This window comes from Drosophila erecta, unplaced genomic scaffold, assembly GCF_003286155.1.
Source record: "Drosophila erecta strain 14021-0224.00,06,07 unplaced genomic scaffold, DereRS2 tig00000021-arrow-pilon, whole genome shotgun sequence".
Lineage (NCBI taxonomy): Eukaryota > Metazoa > Arthropoda > Insecta > Diptera > Drosophilidae > Drosophila > Drosophila erecta.
The window spans coordinates 17,590,124-17,609,072 of NW_020825198.1; the positions used below are offsets into that span (position 1 = coordinate 17,590,124).

The following is an 18,949-nucleotide window of genomic DNA, read 5'->3' on the forward strand; positions in this document are numbered from 1 at the left end:
GGTAAAGGAAATATTCCTGTTTCTGAGACATATTAAACCAATTCCAGGTTTAAATAACTTACAAAGTATGCAGCAGTAAGCTTTAAGTGCGAAAGAGCAGACTGTTTTGAAATGCAATATTATTACACTGCATACCTCTGATACCTCTTAGCTTCATTTTATGATTTCGTTTTAAAAAAGGAAAGAAAAATATGTCCCACAAGCAAAAAACCTCTGCTTGTGGCTAAAAATGCTACTCTGCTATGCTTCCAAAATCAAAAACTATCCGTGTGGCTTTTTGCTTTTCCTGGTACCGCTATTACGAGCTCACAATTCCCCTTTTCCATTTCCAGCATCCTTTTTGCGGACATCTGCGGTTTCACCAGCCTCTCGGATCAGTGCACCGCCGAGGAACTGGTGCGTCTGCTGAACGAGCTCTTTGCCCGGTGAGTATTCGGATTCGGATTCGGATGCGCAGTGGATGTTGCATGTGGCAGCTGAGTGGAGCAGTGGGACGGCCAGGAGTTGTGGTCATAATTAATGGCAAACAATGCATGCACTGGCCACGAAAGAGGATACTAATGGGCTACTAATACTTTAATTAACGTAATATTAAAATATTAGTTACATAGTTATTAGTTACAAGTAGTGAACCATGCAAAATGCCAGACAACGGGCAGCACGAATCCAAAAAGGGTTTTAGCCAGAACAAATCTTAAGTAAACTCAGCAAGTTCCAACATTTTTCGCAGTGCACGTCTATCGGTCTGAGCCCTATTCTTATTTGTGAAATCGAAGCCCAGACAGAGCCTGTGGCTGTATTAATTGCTCCAGCTGCACGAAGGAAAACCGACCTTGGGGCAAACAAATAAACCTGCTGACCTCTTTGTAACCGAGCTTAGGCACTGGTAACAAGCTGTTTTTATGGCTGAGGCACTGATAAAGTTTAAGAATTGGGGAAAGGGCTTCCCTCCTAGAATATTAGTTTACTGGAGAATTTTTGATGACTGTGGCTGCACAAGTAAATTGCGGGTGCCTTTGGGGAAATTTGATCAAATTATTCAGCGCTTAATTAATTTAAAGTTGTTGATAGCTCGAAACAAAAGCTTGTCTATTAGGTGGATAAGATACTCGTTTGGGCCCCTATCTTTGCTCTTGTGTCAGGATAAACTGGCTTAGACTTACAGCTCCTGTGGCGATTTTCCCGTCCTATTTCCAACTCCTCCGTTTCCGCTTCTCCACTTCCATTGCAGCTTTGATCGATTGGCTGCGGAGCACCATTGTCTGCGCATTAAGCTGCTGGGCGACTGCTACTACTGCGTCTCCGGACTGCCGGAACCCCGTCCGGATCACGCCCATTGTGCCGTCGAAATGGGACTCGATATGATTGACGCCATCGCGTGAGTATCCGTGTCAGCAAACAGAAGCACAAAGGAGCTGCTGTTTTGCGGCTTTGTTGTGGCTGGAAAGGAGTTCCTTTCATCACATTCCCCGGGTTCTGTTGGACATTGTCACTTTACCATGCTGCCATAAATATAATTTGTTGGTTCCACTACCAATGTACAATCCGCGCTTATATACACATAAAACAAAGCAACTTGCTTCCGTTCCCTTCTTCTTTGCAGCCTGGTGCGCGAGGTGATGGCCGTGAATGTGAACATGCGAGTGGGCATCCATACGGGCCGGGTGCACTGCGGCGTTTTGGGCCTGGTCAAGTGGCAGTTCGACGTTTGGTCCAATGACGTCACGCTGGCCAACCACATGGAGAGTGGTGGGATTCCCGGGTGAGTGCTATTTAATCTTCTAGCCGAGATTAATCGATCTGGCGTCTTTGGCTGTCATCTGTTGACACTTCAAAAGTGTCCATTGTCTTGGGCGTTTTGTGGTCGAGGCATGCGAAATCCCCTTCGATTCAATTCATTTTGCTGCCCTTCCCACGCTAAATTCAATTTCATTCTGCCGGCAAATCCAATTCAATCCATTGAAAATCCCGTTTCGGCCAATTGGGGCAACTTCCTGCGCCAGCTGTGAATAATGGCAAGTGGAGGAGGGAATATCCTACGTACCCGAAAACTCTGGCCAATAAAAGCAGCGCTGCACAATTAAAGCCAACTTGTTGTGGCCGACCAGAAGTTGTATTGTGTGAAGCACCTCCTATGAAGACACTAGAAAGTCCAGAAGTGTCGCCCCTCTGCGGTTGTCCTTCGTCCTTTGAGTCCCTCGTTCATCGTCCATCGACTCGAGGGTGCGTCTCTCCATTGTGGTCTTAATCGTTGTAATTGCCCTACACACACAGTATTTTGCATGCGACTTGTGGTTAACTGAAGGCGTCAAGTTATTGGTAACTTACGAGTGCAGCACCCATCGCCCCACTGAGATAGCCGCCCAATCGATTATGGCCCACAAAGTGGGCGCCACACCCTCGCCACCCACTCCGCCCACCGCCCCTCTGATAAGTGCCCCACAACAATATTTTGTTGCTGTTGATTCAGCTGCACTCACTTCAACACTTGAGCAATTTGTTTCTGCTCGGATACCCCGGCATCAGAAGTTCGTGTTGCCAAAGGTGTATCAGGATGCTCTGATTCATATAGAATTATTAGGAAAAATATTCAACTGCAGTGTGGAGGTTTCTGTACTTAAGTAAAACACTTTCAACTTTAAATCAAATTTTTCTCATTTAAAGTAATGGCAATATAAATCATAGTGTATATATATTTTTATAAAAACAACGATTTCTTTTAAAATTATATGTCATATATTATAAAAAGTATATTATAAAAATAAAAAATATATATAAAAATATATGGCATTTTTTACGATTTTATTTGTCTGATATTTTTGTACATTTTTGCAATAAACCAAAACACATAATATAAGAATATTTTTCTGTATGACATTTTTTACGTTTTTATTTGTCTGACATTTTGGTACATTTTTGCAATAAACGAGATGACACATAATATAAGAATATTTTCTTAAATGGCATTTATTACGTTTTTATTTGTCTGATATTTTGGTAAATTCTTACAATAAACCAAAATACATAATATAAGAATATTTTCTTATATGGAGTTTGTTACGTTTTTATTTGTATGATATTTTGGTGAGTTTTTGCAATAAACTAAAGACATATTCAGTAAATGAGAGGTACGCATAAGAAGTAACCTTGGCCGTAGTTGCACCCATTTAATCTGGGTCTAAAGCCGGTTGAAAGGTCCCAAAACAATAGATAGCAAAGGGTCGAAGTACTGGTCTAGTACTCCCCCGTTTCGAGCTTTTCCTTGCGCACTTTCCTTCAGAGCTGACTTTTTGTGAATATTCACGCTGCGACTTTGGGTGGAAGTTTAAGTAACTGTTGAGTTTATTTGGGTCAGCCGGGCGACGGCAGCTCGTTTGTTAGTCCTGTCCCGGGTGAAATTAAAAGCAAATAGCTGCAGTGGGTGTTGGCCAAGTGGAAGCCATCGCCTTGGTCTCACTGGGCTGCCCGATAAGCTGCAATTTTAGCCGAGAGTTGAGCCGGCGTGGCATGTAAAAAGTTCGTTAGCAGCAGGAGGAAGTGGAATGCTCCGGGGAACGTGGACTACAGCAATCCATAACAAAGCGTCGTGTAATTATCAATAGAATCAACAACAGGCAGCAGTTTCATGGCAGCCAAAGGATCTCAGGAAGCCAGGGGCATCTGTTGCCGGTCTCTCCTCGTCTCCAGCCCAGAAGTGCATTAAAAAACTATTTAGTGAGCTCGGATAAACAAGTCACAAGGGCGAAGGTGTTGGTTAGAATGTGGGCGTGGAGAATGGTACATGTGCCGTGTAATGTTGTCCCTTCCTGTGTTTAACTGACCAACCGCAGGAGGAAAAACAAAAAGGAACCCCTAAGCTGATAAAGATAATCATTACAACCTCGTATGTCCTCTTGTTCCCTTTCTCCGACATTTTCAGACGCGTTCACATAACCAAGGAGACCCTGAAGTGTCTGGATGGCGATTATGAAGTGGAGGTCGGCAAGGGAAACGAGCGCAACTCGTATCTCAAGGATCATCAGATAGAAACGTACCTAATTGTGCCAGGAGATATATATAGGCCAGTAAGTCGCAGTCCTCAGTAATAATCGGTTGCCTTGGCTACACAATGCATTCCTATTTTCAGCACAAAAAGTCCAGAAATCGCTTGCAGGTCAATGGCAATATTTCCAAAGAACTTCGTATGATGGGTCATGGTACGGCCCAAAAGCACACTTCAAAGTATGTTCTAATTATTACTCGATTACTGTTGGCAAAGTAATCTACCTTTATTTTATCGCAGATTTGGGTTCGGCGACAGTTCCGAGAGTGCCAAGGATCCCGAGGATGAGGTGAATGAGTATCTGATGCGGGCCATCGATGCCCGAAGCATCGATCATCTGAGGGCCGAGCACTGCCAGTCCTTGCTGCTCTGCTTCAAGGATAACGTCCTGGAGAGGAAGGTACACTTACATCAATTCAATACTCAGTACTTGATAGATACTTTCGATTGAAAATCACATCTGTCCTGCCCAGCTAGGGGTGATAAATAAATGCTCTTTTTTTGGAGTTTTTTTGATGTGATATTAATAGTAATATAGTAAAACTTCCAAAAAATTAAAAAATTTCCCAAGAAATTCGAAAAATTAAAATAATGTGCCAAGGCTGAAGTTCTAAACTCCATAACTCAACATATCTTAATCGCATTTTGATGTGGCGTACCTCTAAATGTTTCTGCGGGAATTCTCTCTGCATTTAAATTTATAACATTTTTTAAATTGAATTTTTTTTGTAATTATACCCGTTACTCGTAGAGTAAAATGCTAGACTAGATTCGTTGAAAAGTATGTAACAGGCAGAAGGAAACGTTTCCGACCATTAAAAATATATATGTATATTCTTGATCAGGATCAATAGCCGAGTCGATATGGGCATGTCCGTTTGTCCGTTTGTCTGTCCGTATGAACGCCTCGATCTCAGGAATATTTCAGAAAATGTTGGAAATTTCACGTTTGCACTTCCACTAGCTGAGTAACGGGTATCTGATAGTCGGGGAACTCGACTATAGCATTCTATCTTGTTTTTTAAGGTTGATACACATATTTTATGTGGCTGATACATTTGCTATTATTCTAGAATAAAACACGCCCTTAAATAACGTTTAAAGCCCTCAGAATGCGCAATATAAATATACAAATTCATTTGCGTGCCCTGGCTTACACCGTACGTTATTTGCTGCTGAAATGAGCAACAAGGACCAAATACTTTTTTGCTCCACTATTGTTCCCTACACAGTAAACAAATATAGCTGCATAATGCACATCTAAGCCGTGCTTTTACCACTCTGTTTTTCAGTACGCCAGCGAACCAGATCGCATGTTGTGTGTTTACTTCTACTGCAGTCTGTTGGTCTTGCTCGGCACCAGCATAATGCGGCTGGTGGTGTTCCAGAGGTGAGTGCCATGAGTGGGATTGGGAGTGGTATTGGGACGGGACAGGGCGCGGATGAGCTGGAAACCACCATTGCAGGTGATGTTTTCGAGGCGTTCAAGCGAGGCGAGCCGCTGGGCCCTGAGCTGTTTTGCATCCACCACTGCGTATACGTGTTGCCGAAAAAGTTGGTGGCCATTTAAATTGGCAACCCCTCCTCCATTCCAGCTCCCTGCTGACTCTGGCCTTGTCCACCGGCGCTCTGCTGCTGCTCGGGTTCCTGGTATTTCTGGTGGCATGTCACAAAATCAACTTTCAGGTGAGTACACACAGAAAGTGCGGGTGGATGTGGACGTTCTGCATTTTTCATTCGGCGGAATGCAAAACTTTTTAGCTGCCATCGGACATCAAACGCTTCTCATTGCGCATTCATAGCAATCGCAGAGTATCCCAGTTGTTCGCCTTTGCGAGTGTCGCTCTGATTGTCCTTACCACCCTGCTGGCCATGGTGAGTATGAATATATTATAATTGGTATCTGCATTAATTGCCTGGCCCCGTAATGTGCTTTAAATATTTGAGCAAAGTTTAAAAAAGACACGTGACGCTGCGCACTTTAATTTAATTCAGAGCTACTCTTTGTGGTCTTACAAAAAATTGAGTGGTCATTTAATTGCAGTTATTTATGAAATTCATCGCGAATATCGCAGTTTTTCAAATACTATAATTGAAGCTTTTAACCTGCCGTGTTTCCATTTCATTACTAAAACAAATGATTTTAATAAATCTCTCACTGCGTTTACTCTAAAGGGTAAATAAATAACCGGAACAAAAACGTTTTGCTATCAACATTCATTTCATTTTATTCATCACAATTTATATGAGTCAAAATTTTTAATTTCATTACTAAAACAAATGATTTTAATAAATCTCTCATATTCCAACACTGCGTTTACTTTTAAGGGTAAATAAATAAGCAGAACAAAAACGCTCTGCTATCAACATACATTTCATTTTATTCATCACAATTTATATGAGTCAAAGTTTTTTAATCTCAAATATATGTTGTAAAAGGCAGAAATCGGTGTCAAATGAATGGTTGCTTTTCATTTATGCCATTTCTTTGACTTTTATGCGGCACACACTGCGTATGCGCAACAAAGTGAAGTAGAGTGGAGTAACCCAACGCTTTGATGGGCAAGTTTGGAGGTGATTTTAGCTGCGAGGAATAAAAATGAATCTTAACTGGCTGGTTGCCACATTCACTTTGTTTTCGGGCCAAGTTAGGTTTTTGCTGTGCATTTATGCGAGCTTAGAGGAAAAGTTTCCGACTAGAAACTCCAGAGTAAAATTCCGCGGGTGTTTTAGAGGGGCGACCTCTTAAAAGGAATACAAATAATTTACGTTTTGTAGTCCAAACAAATCGGGGGCGCTTGTTGCGTTCCGCGTTGCTGTTTCGTTTGGGGCGCGTCAAAACAAAAGTTTTTCCATTAAAGTTCGTCCAGGCAGCGCGGGGTAAGGAACGAGTCCTGGCATCCCCGCATCCTGTCTCATATGATGAAGTGCGCGGTGGCCTCATGGGCAACTTGTTACCTGCCCCTTGGCTTTTGTCTGCAGCAAGTCTCGAGCCAGAAGTTCCTTGACATTTCGTTGTCACTTTGCTGTTTGTTTCGGGCCGCGTTTAATGGCACTTTAAGAGGGGCGTTCGTATTCATTTTGGGCGGCCTAATGGCCAATCTCGGGGCCAGGACCTGTTGGATGCTCGTTAAAATCTGCCCGAGATCGTTAAGCTTGCCTAATGCGAAATTCATGACCGGACAGCTAATTAGCCGTGCTCTCCCTAGTTTCAGGAATCGGGCCGCCAACTGGAGTTGCTCCACAGGAGACGCTTCTGGCTGGACGTGAACGGCAGCCTCAGCCTGAATGACACGGAGTTCCACACCCAGATGGCCGCCGCCAAGGAACCCGATTGCGATTTCTATTTGGCCTACAATGTGAGTGAGTGCACTGAGCATAAAGACAGGTATATTAGAGATAGAAGGCAGCTTCAAGCGGTAATTCCTTTCGCCATTAGGCGTAAAGAATCCTGCGCCAGAGAAAGTATATTTATTCCCAAGTTCGAGTTGCGACATCAACATTTGCCGAGCACACATGTATGTGGCACTCGTGGCAGGAGTAAACAGCAATTGTTCCGCGTTTATTTGCTGAGTGGGCTTGGGTGGGTCCTGAATATATAATTGCTTGATTCGCTCGCTCGTCCTCCTCGCCCACAGACCTTCCTGCTGCTCACGCTGCTCTCGATGATGAGCTGCGCCACCTACCAGGTCCTGCGGATCCTGCTGAAGCTGCTGCTGCTCCTCCTGGCCTCCGGCAGCTACATGGCCTGCTCCTCCTACTTGTACTCGCGCAGCAGGGAAATGAGCCAAGAGCTGGCGTAAGTAGCACATCCAACATGCAACATCCCTTCTACAACCCACATTCCGCATTCTGCATTCCGCATTCCGCATTCGGCGAGGCAGCTGCGCTATCTCTGAATGAAAACGAATTATGGCGTAATGCAATTTCAGTTGGGTTCAGCGGGTCACAGGGGTGACAGGGGCTGCAGAACTTTGCCGAGACGAGGGCACCAGCTGAATTGCATTTACGGCAGCCGCAAACTGCATTAAAATTGTATTTAGCACCGACTCTGAATGCGAATCCAGCTGGATTCATTTATCAAGTGCCGCAGTAAACCCTCCGCTTCTTCTTCTCGTCCTTGCCGCCGTATTACCCTTTAATGGACCGGAATAACTTGGTCATTGTCGCCACTTCGGGCCAATTGCACCTTTGCTCGCCGCGCTGCACCATCGGACTCACAGGAACGAGGAGGCCCTGCTGCGCTACATAATTGATTCCATCTTCCTCTTTGCATTTATGCTGGCCCTGATTTTCCACAGCCACCAGACGGAGGCCACTTACCGCCTGGACTTCATCTGGAAGCTGCAAGCCACGGGTGAGACACGTTTAATTACTCCCGGAGTGGAAAGTTAGGCAGGCAAAGGGTTCTAATTGTCCCACGGACAAGTCCTTGTTCCCAACTTGCAAATGCAGTTTAAAAGTTGAAGCTGTCAAGGAGAACGTTCAAGCAAATAGTTTCTGGATTCGATTTTAGTTATCTATCACTAAATTCTCACTTTACAAACTCAATTTATGGTTGCTTCAAATGGTTCATTAGTACACAACTAAAGGGTAAACTGAATTAACAACTTAGAACTATTCATAGCTATTCAAGAGTATAAAGCATGTTATCATTTCAATTTCTTATCTTAAACTTAAATTACTTACCCCTATATGAACGCCTCACCATTTTGTAAAGTAAAAAGCTCATTAATGTTTAAACTTCCCAGTTGAATATTAAGTATACGCATGGAACAAACGAATTTGGCTAATTCCTCTTAAGCCCAATAGAAACCCATCAAATGATGTTGCTGATTAGGACTCGAAAGTTGGAAAGTTGGGAGCCACTTTCCTTCATTCCTGACTTCGCTTTTCCCGCTTTGACACACTGTCAGTGATTTGAAATGATGCCTCTGAGGAAATGCGACTGAGGGATTGGGAAAACTTTCAGCGCATAAGCCACTTCATTAGTATTAGTGCACAATTGCACTTCCACCCACACAGACGAGCATTGGAAAACATTTTCCCCGGCTTTTCCCTTTTTCGGGCAATGGAAATGTGTTTTGAGCTGTGTGCTTTCTGTTCTGGCGCTTTTACTTTCCGCTTCGGTAAACTGATAAACTGATATTTCAATTTCACGCTTATGTTTTTTTGCCCTCTTTTTCCCGGTTTTCCGTCGCTGTTTTTCCTCCTTTCTCGTTTATTTCACAGAGGAAAAGGAGGATATGGAGCACCTGCAGGCTTATAACCGCAAACTGCTCGAAAACATTCTGCCCGTTCACGTCGCCGAGCATTTTCTGAGTCGCGAAAAGCACCTTGACGTAAGTACACAAATACACCAGCCAATACCACTAAATACAGACATGGCCCAGTAAATGGCACTAAGTATTAGCTCGAAATTGGCTGGCTGTGATAGGAACAAGCCAAATTGCGTGCTTAGGGATTTAGGAACTGTTTCACGAAATACAACATACTTTTAAATACAGCTTATAGCTTGTTTTTGCAATATATAACCAAATTTAGCTTGAGCACATCAAGTTAATTGTAAATAACAACTAAATGAGCCCAAGGTATGCCGCCATTTTTAAATGACCTTTAAAGTAGGGTATTTTGGATCCATCAGACTAGTCACCTCGCTGGGCACAACTGTATGTACCGAGTTTAGCCATATACAAGTACATACATATGTGTGCAGTGGCCATATATTCATGAGGCACGCCGCAAACTGTTCAGCATATTAAAAAACTTTGGGGCTGTGAAATCTGCTCCAAATGCTCACATGCAGAAGCAGCAGAGCCTCGAGTTGGCTGGTGGCGAAAGGTCCCAGATTTCGGGATGCAAATTGTGATGTGACCACGTGTATGTGGCCGGAAAACATCTCACTGCACTTGCCACAAGGTGGAAGGTCGGGTGGGAGGCGTGGCAGCCGCCCGCATTAAATGCAAATTCAACAGGCTTAGCAGCCGCATTTGATGGCCAACGAGCAGCCACTTTGGCAGCGGGACAAAAGCCAACGAGCTCAACTTGAGCTTGGCAAGCTCGAGCACAGTGAGAAAAAGTTCGATATGAAGCCAAGAAACGAGAACATATTTTCCAAAAGGCATTGTGCCTGTTTATATCTATGAGAATTGTTTAGTATGAGAAACATACTTAAAAAAACACTTAACTTAACTTAACACAACACTTAAAAGTGGGTTATTAGGTGTAAGGATCTACAAACTCTAGGGATGCACGAAATAAAGCAAAGCATAGTTTTCATTGATTTTTTCCAATCACTGGCAGTTGCACAGCCATAAACAGGTGCCACAGCCAGCCGGATTGTAATTGAATTTTCGATGGACTTTGTTGCAGGACCTGTACCACGAGCAGTGCGATTCGGTGTGCATTCTGTTCGCCAGCATTCCCAACTTCTCCGAGTTCTACGTGGAACTGGAGGGCAACAACGAGGGCGTGGAGTGCCTGCGGCTGCTCAACGAGATTATCGCCGACTTCGACGAGCTGCTCAGCGAGGAGCGCTTCCGGTGAGTCCCCATCCGCCAGCGCCATCCCATTCCCATTCCCCTTGCCCATTCTGGCCTAAACGGCTTTAACCACTTTGCGTGCTGGTCCATTTCCGGGCGCCCTCTGCTTCTTCCTCCGGCAGCTGCATCGAGAAAATCAAGAGCACGGGCGCCACTTACATGGCGGCATCCGGACTCACGGCGAACACCTGCGACCGGGTCAACTTCAGCCACGTGACCGCCATGGCCGACTACGCCCTCCAGCTGTTCGACAAGATCGAGGAGGTCAACATGCACTCCTTCAACAACTTTCGCATGCGAATAGGTGAGTGCTTTTGCCCCAAAAGGATGTGTGAGATGCAGATAAAAACGTCATCAGATCAATGAGATCAATGATCATAACTCATTACTGAGAGTTAAGTTCGTAAGATGACCTATTTCAATCCATATAACTATGCATTCAAAAAGTTTGCAATTTGCTAAGGCAGTAACAGTAAACATTATTTTTCTGAGTGTTCCTTGGTCTCGCAACTTGTGTGTTTGCAGGTATAAATATTGGTCCTGTAGTGGCCGGCGTCATTGGAGCCTGCAAGCCGCAATATGATATTTGGGGCAACGCCGTCAACGTGGCCTCGCGAATGGACTCCACAGGCTTGGTGGATCATATCCAGGTGAGTCTTAATGGCATCATCGCCTAATCGCGGCCACTCAGCGGGATGTATCACGTTTGACATCAAAAGTTCGAGCTTGTTGCAAAAGCCGGCGAGATGTTGTTGCCAAACTTGTTGGCTGGGACTTAGGGGCGCTGCCACGCCCACCTAATCAATGGCCACCTGGGCTGACCACTTCAGTGCAAAAGTTTTAGTGTCACCGAAAACTTTTCGGACTCAGACAGGTGCGAAGAGCGCACAGATATGCGTAGGTAGACAAATAAAGATAAAGATACTTTGGAATAAGGGTGAACTTAATTTCAAATGCTAGCATTTTAATTATTATTTTATTATTTTGTTGCTCAACAGATTTTATTCAAAGCCTAATTTAAAAATGTCAGTAACTTTTATTTTTTTAATTTACAATTTACAAAATAAATTGAGACATCGGTTTAAATAGTTAAAAAATATTGATACCAAATAGTTTTAACATGGTAGCTATTTGTTTCGCACACTGTTACTAATCGATCATGGTCCACCCTAATGTATTGATATGCGTGCGTACGGCTCCAAATAAAAATGCGCACTTGATTTTATCTGCGTGCTGCGATGTTGTCAATAAAACGGAGAAAAAAGGGAACCAAATTTGCAAGCAAAGTAAATTATTAAGCGGACGACGCTCGGGGGGATTAACTTGGGAATTGGAGGAGCATGTCGCAGGTGTGGGAGTGGGACAGCAGTGGCGTCCTGGGTGAGCGGGTGCATAAATAAAAGCTGAGCCGTTGAACTTGTCAGACGGAATTTATGTTATCGCTCGTTCTCTCTTCCCGCCTCTTTCCTCCCACACCCGTGTCACCAGGTGACACAGGAGATGCAGCAGATACTGGAGGGGCGTGGCTTCGAGCTCACCTGTCGCGGCAGCGTGGACGTGAAGGGCAAGGGCTCCATGATCACCTACTTCCTCAAGGGCAGGAGGCCCATAGATGCCAAAGAGCTGGAGCTGGCCAGGACCGAGGTGGAGCCGCCAAAGACCTTGACCTTGGCCAAGGAGCCGGAAAAGATGGCCGCTGGTACAGCAGCAGAGAAGCAGCAGGAACAGGTCAAGGAGCAGGGTTCCACGGAGCAGGAGGACGACTTGCTGCCCTCGCCCGACATCGATATGAACTCCAATATGGAGAACTTGACGGCGCAGCGGAGGAAGTCGCTCTGCCGGCAGCACAATATATCCTCCTCCTTCGGCACAACGGTGAGTAGCTCCACGGGCATAACGCCCAGCATTTCGAACAGCTCCAGCGTGGTCACCATTGGTGCTCTGCCCGCCATCCTGCGCGGCGGTAATCCACTGTCGAATGCGAATCCCACCGCCACCGACAGCTGCTCGGAGTGTGGGGGCGCCAGTAAGTCCTTGGCCACACCCACTGCTCCGCCGAGGACACTAGTGGCGGATCTGAAGGATGAGATAGCCCGGGACGAGAAGATTGGACTGAAGGACTCCATTGAGAACCTGGAGATCCTGCTCAAGAACAACATCAGTCTCTCCGACCTGAGCAACAAGCAGCAGCAGAATCTGCGGGGTGAAACCAGCAGCTCAACCACCACCACCTTGAGGAAAAAAAACACAATTGTGAGCTTCAACGTGACGGAGACGGTGACCACCACAGCAACACCCTTAACATCCTCCTCGGGCTCATCGAACTGCTCCGCGCAGCAGAAGAAGCGCCGCTCGGTGACCACCATTGCGGCCAGTTTCACCACCTCCACCACCACGCGACTGCTCTCCAACGAGAGCCAGTGCTCCACGCAGACGGCGCCCGGAACGCTGGAGAGCGGTGGCTCGATGCCCGGCCAATCCTCCACGGAGAACTCATCCCAGGACTGGCAGCCCCGCACTGCCTCGCTGGAACCCAACCGCAGTCCAATCAAGACCTCGCAGTCCATGAGCCCCATTGGCCAGCTGACCACCGAGGTGTTTGTGCTGCCCAACAGCCGGAGCATGGTGCTCATCAGCAGCACGAACGGATCGGTGCCCGCACTGGGCACAGCTGGCGGCGGCGCCAGTAGTCCGCGGACCGGACTCCTGCAGGATGTCAGCACGTAGGCGATGCGAGGCAGCCGTGTAAATATGTACAAACCGAAGGCGCTTCGCTGCGCCTTAGTGGTAGGACTATCGGTAAGGATATGGTAATGGTAATGGTAATGGTCTAGGTAGCGTTAATGGTTGGGGCAAGGGTGTAGCGTTTGGATGGTTTAGACTTGCCAGTACTCAGTAGGGTCGAACTTCTTTGGCAGGATGCGTTTCCAGTTATCAAAACCACAGAGAACGATAACTAGTAACTTATACATATAATATGTACCTACAAATTGGCAAGGTTACTTAAGTTTGTTCCAATAAACTGCAGATAAATAAGACATTCTTTGAGAACCGAAGGAAACAATAGTTAAGTAAACAGCAAAACTAAAAATACCCATAAAATGCTCACACCTAAATGTAATATCATATTGAAAAGGTCTATGTAACATGTGTAAGCACGGTGGCAGAACAACCATTTCAGTTCTGGGTTCTCGCTAGAGAAGTTCGACTGTACCTGCAGCTTCCCCTCCCCTGTACGATCTCGCATTTATTGTAGCTTTAGATGTTCCTCAGTTAGCGTTTCAGGGCACCAACAACGTGAATTCCATATCACACATAAACTAATGTACGAAAGCAAATGTTGCACTTCCACTGGGTACCAAGGAGCATTGTTAGAACTGCTAGGCATTCGATAGGTAGGTGTAAGTTGGGAGCAGAGTCCTTGCAAAGGAGCGTAGGTGTGTAAGGTTCCTATGTGTGTTGCAGTAGGGTGTGAATTGCAGTCGCATGCGTGCGCAAAAGAAATCGAATTTAATGTTCATAAGTGTAAATGATAAACTACAAACGTCTTCTTAAATGCATAAACACAAATAATATATGATTGGCAAGTTGGTAAATTAAAATGTATGGTTTATGCTGGGTATTTCCAAGTACTTTCACTAAGGAACCCCTCAAGGAAATATTTTTCCGTGCTAAATTAAATGTTGCATTCCCCAGCAAAATATTTTTACACCGAGCTAAGACAGCATCCATTATATATCCTATCGCTAATAGGTATTACATCGGTTTTTGAGCTGTTCATAGCTGGTGTGTTCTTGATAACTAAAACCAAAAATCTGTCAATTGAAGAGCAACCTGAAATGTTTTTGAATTGTTGCACAAACGATATTTACTAGAGTGTAAGCTGAGATGGGAGAGTATCTAATACGTTATACTCGTATGTTAAAATAGCATTGTTTAAATGTAATGTTAAATGTGTTTCGATGTCTGTATGTCTCAATGTTGCTGAAAGCATCAACACTAGGTATAAATACATACTTATATTTGAATAATGCAACTTAAACAATGCGTACACAAAACGAAAACCAAAGAAAACCAAACAAAATTCTCGCTGTGATTTCTATGAAGAATATGAAGAGACGCATAAATTATTTTATAACCTTTTGTTACTTAGTTTTAACTTGCAGATTTTACGAATGCCTCTCGGCCACTTTGACTACGCCTAGCTACGAACTATGATTTAACTGAGTACGAAGTATCCTATACGTTTATATAATCATAAGTGTATGCGTGTATTGAACTTGTTGTTGATTAGCTTCGGTGTTCAGTTTCACGTTGGTAAGGCAAAACTAAACCGTCTAAGTAAATGTTTCATTGTGCTGTCGACAAAGGAAATAAAAACAAAGTGTGTTAATAAATGGCGCTATTTATTTTAAAGTCCTAGGCATTGTTTATTGGCCGAGCTCATCCTTCATTGCTCTGTAGTAAGTAAACTCCTATTTAGAGCACTCTCACAGCTTCCGCGCCCTTCGCCAAAGGCAGTAGTATCCCAGCAGATGGAAGCCAAAGTAGAGCCCCACCATGGCCAGAAGGTTCCGATAGACGTTGCTCTCGTTAAAGCTGTACTTGTCCAGCACATCCTGGCCCGTGTGGAAGCAGGGCAAGTCGGCACTCTCCTGGAAGCAGGCTGCAAACATTTAGGTCAATATGGATACTTTGGATGGCGACTTGGGCTCAGCTTACTAATGTTCTGCACTCCGGACCACTGGGCAGCGGTCATGGCCTCATTGGCGTAGAGCATCCATGAGAGAAACTGTGTCCACCAAAAGGCCACTGGTAGCGAGCTGGAAGTTGAATGTTGCTTGAGCAGAGTTATCAAAAACAAACAGGGCAATCACCCACTTCACTTGTATAAAGATTCCCGAGGTGATCATGAATATGTAATCCAGGGGCACCAAATAAGCCATTGCCAGCGGCACCGAATTGAAGGCCGTGGAAAAGAAGCAACCGCAGGCTGTGGCCACATTCATCACCAGCACCACACACATCGCAGTCACTCCGAAGGCATAAAAGGTGGACCTCAGACCCGTCAGCCAGTAGCAGATTACGACGAACATCAAGGGCTCAATTATCATGCCGGGCAGCTGTTAACAAATGAGTGAAAATTGGGAAAATTCTATAAGCAATAATAACACTTACCAAAGCCAAGATGTTGGCCGCATAATATTGGCCCGTGGAGTAGAGTCCCGATCGGGTTTCCCTCATGAAGAGCGGAAATCCCTGTGGGAAGAGATTCAGCACGGAGTACATGGGATGGTAGGTGTTCTCCGATATCATGATGAAAAGGGCGCCCTGAACAGCCTGTACGCCCAACTGGGAGGGTTCCGTGGTTCCGGCGAAGCAGGCTCCGATGATGAAGGCCATTGCGATCTTTTGGACGAACCGCAGCCATTGAATGGTGGGATCCCTAAGCAGGGTTAGCGATGCCCTCAGCCAAACAACGTGGAAGCGCTTGTACCAGGCCACGCCCCTGAAGGTCTCCATCTCCGTGTCGAAGGGAAAGTTGCCGGACTGGGCCATGTGAATCTCCAGGTTGACCAGCATATCCCGCTGCTTGGCCGCCGAGCTGACGGCGAACTGATCACAAAGGTGCTGGGCCGATCTCTGCGAGGCCTGCTCATAGCCAGGATCGGTGGCCAGGACGCCAATTAGGAAGTCCGCCGGATTGTAGGCCTCCGGGCAGTAGTATCCGTGATTGGCAAAGAAACTCAGAGCATGCTGCGGTGATCCCGTGAAGGCCACCCGGCCATCGGCCAGCAGCATCACGTTGTTGAAGTTGTCGAAGAGCTGCGAACTCGGCTGATGGATGGTGCACAGGATGGTGGTGCCCTTCTGGGCCAACTCGTACAACGTGGCCACCAGCTGCTGGGCACTGTACGAGTCCAGTCCCGTGGTGGGCTCATCGCAAAACAGGATCACCGGGTTGTTCAGCAGCTCCACGGCGAATGCCAATCGCTTGCGTTCTCCTCCCGAAAGAACCTTCTTGTCATCGCCACTGCCAATGCGAGTTTGGGCCGCCGAAAGGAGCCCGGTTCGCTCCAGCAGCTCGTTGATGATGAGGCGACGCTCCTCCTTCGACACCCGACGGTCCAGGCGGAGATGTGCCTAGAGCACGGAGAGCGAAATATTCTTCTAAATTTGTGTTTACACGAGGCCTTATTTAAAGTAGCACAAACTGAGCTAACATCGGCAAGATAACGTTCATGTACAAGGCTTGGGTAAGTCTACTTAATGGAACTAGTACAAAAGTCATTCTAGCATTCCAATAAACTAAGCAACCAAGATGTTAAACGCTGAGACACCTCATGTATAGTACAGCAGCTCACCATGAAGTTCAAGTGCTCGAGCACAGTCAGCGTTCCGAGGAAGAGGTCATCCTGGTAGACGTACCCGCTGATGCGGTGCATGAAGGGTCCGATGCGGCGGCCGTTTATCAGAATGTCGCCTTGAACCACGGTCCCGGCTGCAGCGCAGATCCCAGTGCAAATGGAGTGGAGATGGGCGGAGATAGAATGGGGATCAGTGTAATCTTATCGGGAACTATAGCTACATGTACTTGGTAGTGTCTGAAACTTACCCGGCTGTCGAAAGGCGAGCGTTGACATAAGTGTTGTTTTCCCAGAGCCACTGTGAATGGGAGATGTTTTATTAGAGGCGGCGGGACGCAGCGGAATCTCTGCTTATCAGAGTCGAAAATAAGACATCTTGACATAGTTAACACGTTTTTGGACAGCCTGCTCTCGAGCACATTCCACTCGAGTGCACCCGATCTCGAGCCGTATCGATTTCCGCAGCAGCTTACCTCGAGCCCATTAGAGCCATCAGAGTGCCCGGTTGAATGGCCCCCGTTGAGTTGTTGATGATCCGCTTCATCCGCCGCCCGGAGCCACCGACATTGGTGTAGACGCAGAGATCCCGCCACACCAGCGTGGCTCCCTGCTCTGTGGGCGACCATTTGCTGTAGCTCCTGAGCGGCAGGCTCCTCTCCGAACTGTTCCGTTTCGACAGCTTGGGCGTGCTGTCCAGGCTGGGCACCTCAATGGTGCTGCCCAACGGCATCGGCTGCAGCTCATGCTGCTCATGCTGCTCCACCCGCTCCACTCGCTCCGCGGCCTCCACATCGATCAGCTTGCTATCTGAGTCCGACATTATCGCTGGGTTTTATCTTGGTCTCACTGCTGGGGAGCCCGACTTTTGCTGAACCGAAGCGTGCCACAGCTGGGCACCAACTAACCATCTAAACTTTGCTGGGAAGTTGTCACAGCCAAGTTGACGGTAAGATAGACAGGAACAGTACAAACTGCGTAAAGAGAATCTTTTCATCTATAATATAACCATATAACAATCTACATTATATAACTATCAATAATATAATAATATAATAATATAAAATACACGAATTATAAACATTTTTATTTGAATATAGCTTCAAGTAATACAAGAATAAAAAATATTTGACTATAAGCAAAATATATAAAAACAAAAGAATAAATACATTTTCTAATTTGATTTTCTAATTACTACACAATGTTTCTAAGTTGGGATGAATGTACTTTTTAGGGTTTCATATTAACCATATTGTATTTATTAGATCAATTTTGCATTGGAGACCATTTTTGGTGCGCTACAAAGCCTTTGCACTTACACTCTTTGGTATTATTGGAATAATGGGTACTATTTTGTAATAGCTCACTTGCCAGTAACTACTGTGGTGCCCAGCACCCCACAATGCAAATATGTTTAACCTGGGATCTGGTGCGGGGTCCACAATCTTTAGGGTGGCCCTGGCAGCGGGCATTCGATCGTCTTGCAGTTTACCGACCGCTTGGCTGGGGAAGCAGCGGGCTTAGGTGGCGGCTCCGGTTACCATTGCCAGCGGAAAATGCAGTCCAGACCAACCCACCAGCCCACCAAGCCAACGGGAAGCCCCGCAGCGCCAGAGTCATCCAAGCAGCCAGCTCGGAAAACCGCCGCTGGATCGGGAAAGCCAGCAAGCAGATGGGAGCCAATTCGCCTCTGTGTTTTGCTACGCGTTTTCGCATTCATTGGCTCAAAAGGGGGGCCGGAAAATGATTGATAAGTAAAACAGTCTGGTAAACTCTTTTCGCAATGAAGGTTTCTAGTAGTGTAACTTTTAACATTTCCAAAATGATTGGGAGCCAATCAGATAATAATCTATTTATGTTTGGAGTGCATCGATTCCAAGCCAAGGAAAAGCCAAAGCACCTGTGTGCCTACTACTTCAATTTTAATTTATATATTTGAACCACTTTGAAAAAATCCGTCTTTTAAATCTGATTATTTATCAGCCGAACAGAATGTTTTT

At 45.7% G+C, this 18,949-nt stretch overlaps 2 protein-coding genes across 2 annotated transcripts in view; one reads left to right on the forward strand and one right to left on the reverse strand.

The window, feature by feature from the left end:
• Positions 1 to 14,976, forward strand: part of LOC6544526 (adenylate cyclase type 6) — a 38,447-nt gene extending 23,471 nt beyond the window's left edge. The window contains exons 13-29 of the mRNA XM_001973016.3: positions 333 to 425; positions 1,232 to 1,378; positions 1,604 to 1,762; positions 3,920 to 4,064; positions 4,127 to 4,221; positions 4,283 to 4,442; positions 5,335 to 5,432; positions 5,638 to 5,728; positions 5,804 to 5,917; positions 7,252 to 7,401; positions 7,681 to 7,841; positions 8,266 to 8,399; positions 9,275 to 9,384; positions 10,415 to 10,584; positions 10,707 to 10,888; positions 11,110 to 11,234; positions 12,073 to 14,976. Coding sequence (XP_001973052.2) covers positions 333 to 425; positions 1,232 to 1,378; positions 1,604 to 1,762; positions 3,920 to 4,064; positions 4,127 to 4,221; positions 4,283 to 4,442; positions 5,335 to 5,432; positions 5,638 to 5,728; positions 5,804 to 5,917; positions 7,252 to 7,401; positions 7,681 to 7,841; positions 8,266 to 8,399; positions 9,275 to 9,384; positions 10,415 to 10,584; positions 10,707 to 10,888; positions 11,110 to 11,234; positions 12,073 to 13,311 — 3,373 coding nt within the window. The 3' untranslated portion in view covers positions 13,312 to 14,976. The remainder of the gene's footprint in view (positions 1 to 332; positions 426 to 1,231; positions 1,379 to 1,603; positions 1,763 to 3,919; positions 4,065 to 4,126; positions 4,222 to 4,282; positions 4,443 to 5,334; positions 5,433 to 5,637; positions 5,729 to 5,803; positions 5,918 to 7,251; positions 7,402 to 7,680; positions 7,842 to 8,265; positions 8,400 to 9,274; positions 9,385 to 10,414; positions 10,585 to 10,706; positions 10,889 to 11,109; positions 11,235 to 12,072) is intronic.
• On the reverse strand, positions 14,977 to 17,853 carry LOC6544527 (protein scarlet). Its single transcript, XM_001973017.3, has 7 exons — positions 17,426 to 17,853; positions 17,201 to 17,250; positions 16,950 to 17,086; positions 15,763 to 16,728; positions 15,466 to 15,707; positions 15,307 to 15,407; positions 14,977 to 15,250 (listed from the first exon to the last, which is right to left on the reverse strand). Exons 1-7 carry the CDS (start codon positions 17,770 to 17,772, stop codon positions 15,075 to 15,077), a joined length of 2,019 nt encoding a protein of 672 aa, XP_001973053.1. The 5' UTR covers positions 17,773 to 17,853; the 3' UTR covers positions 14,977 to 15,074.
• Positions 17,854 to 18,949: the final 1,096 nt, after the last annotated feature.

Coding starts and splice junctions, on each gene's coding strand:
- LOC6544527 (XM_001973017.3), bottom strand. CDS start 17,772: ATGTCGGACTCAGATAGCAAGCTGATCGATGTGGAGGCCGCGGAGCGA. Junction 15,708..15,762: donor CGGCCAACATCTTGGCTTTG/GTAAGTGTTATT, acceptor ATTTGTTAACAG/CTGCCCGGCATGATAATTGA. Junction 15,408..15,465: donor GGAATCTTTATACAAGTGAA/GTGGGTGATTGC, acceptor TTCAACTTCCAG/CTCGCTACCAGTGGCCTTTT.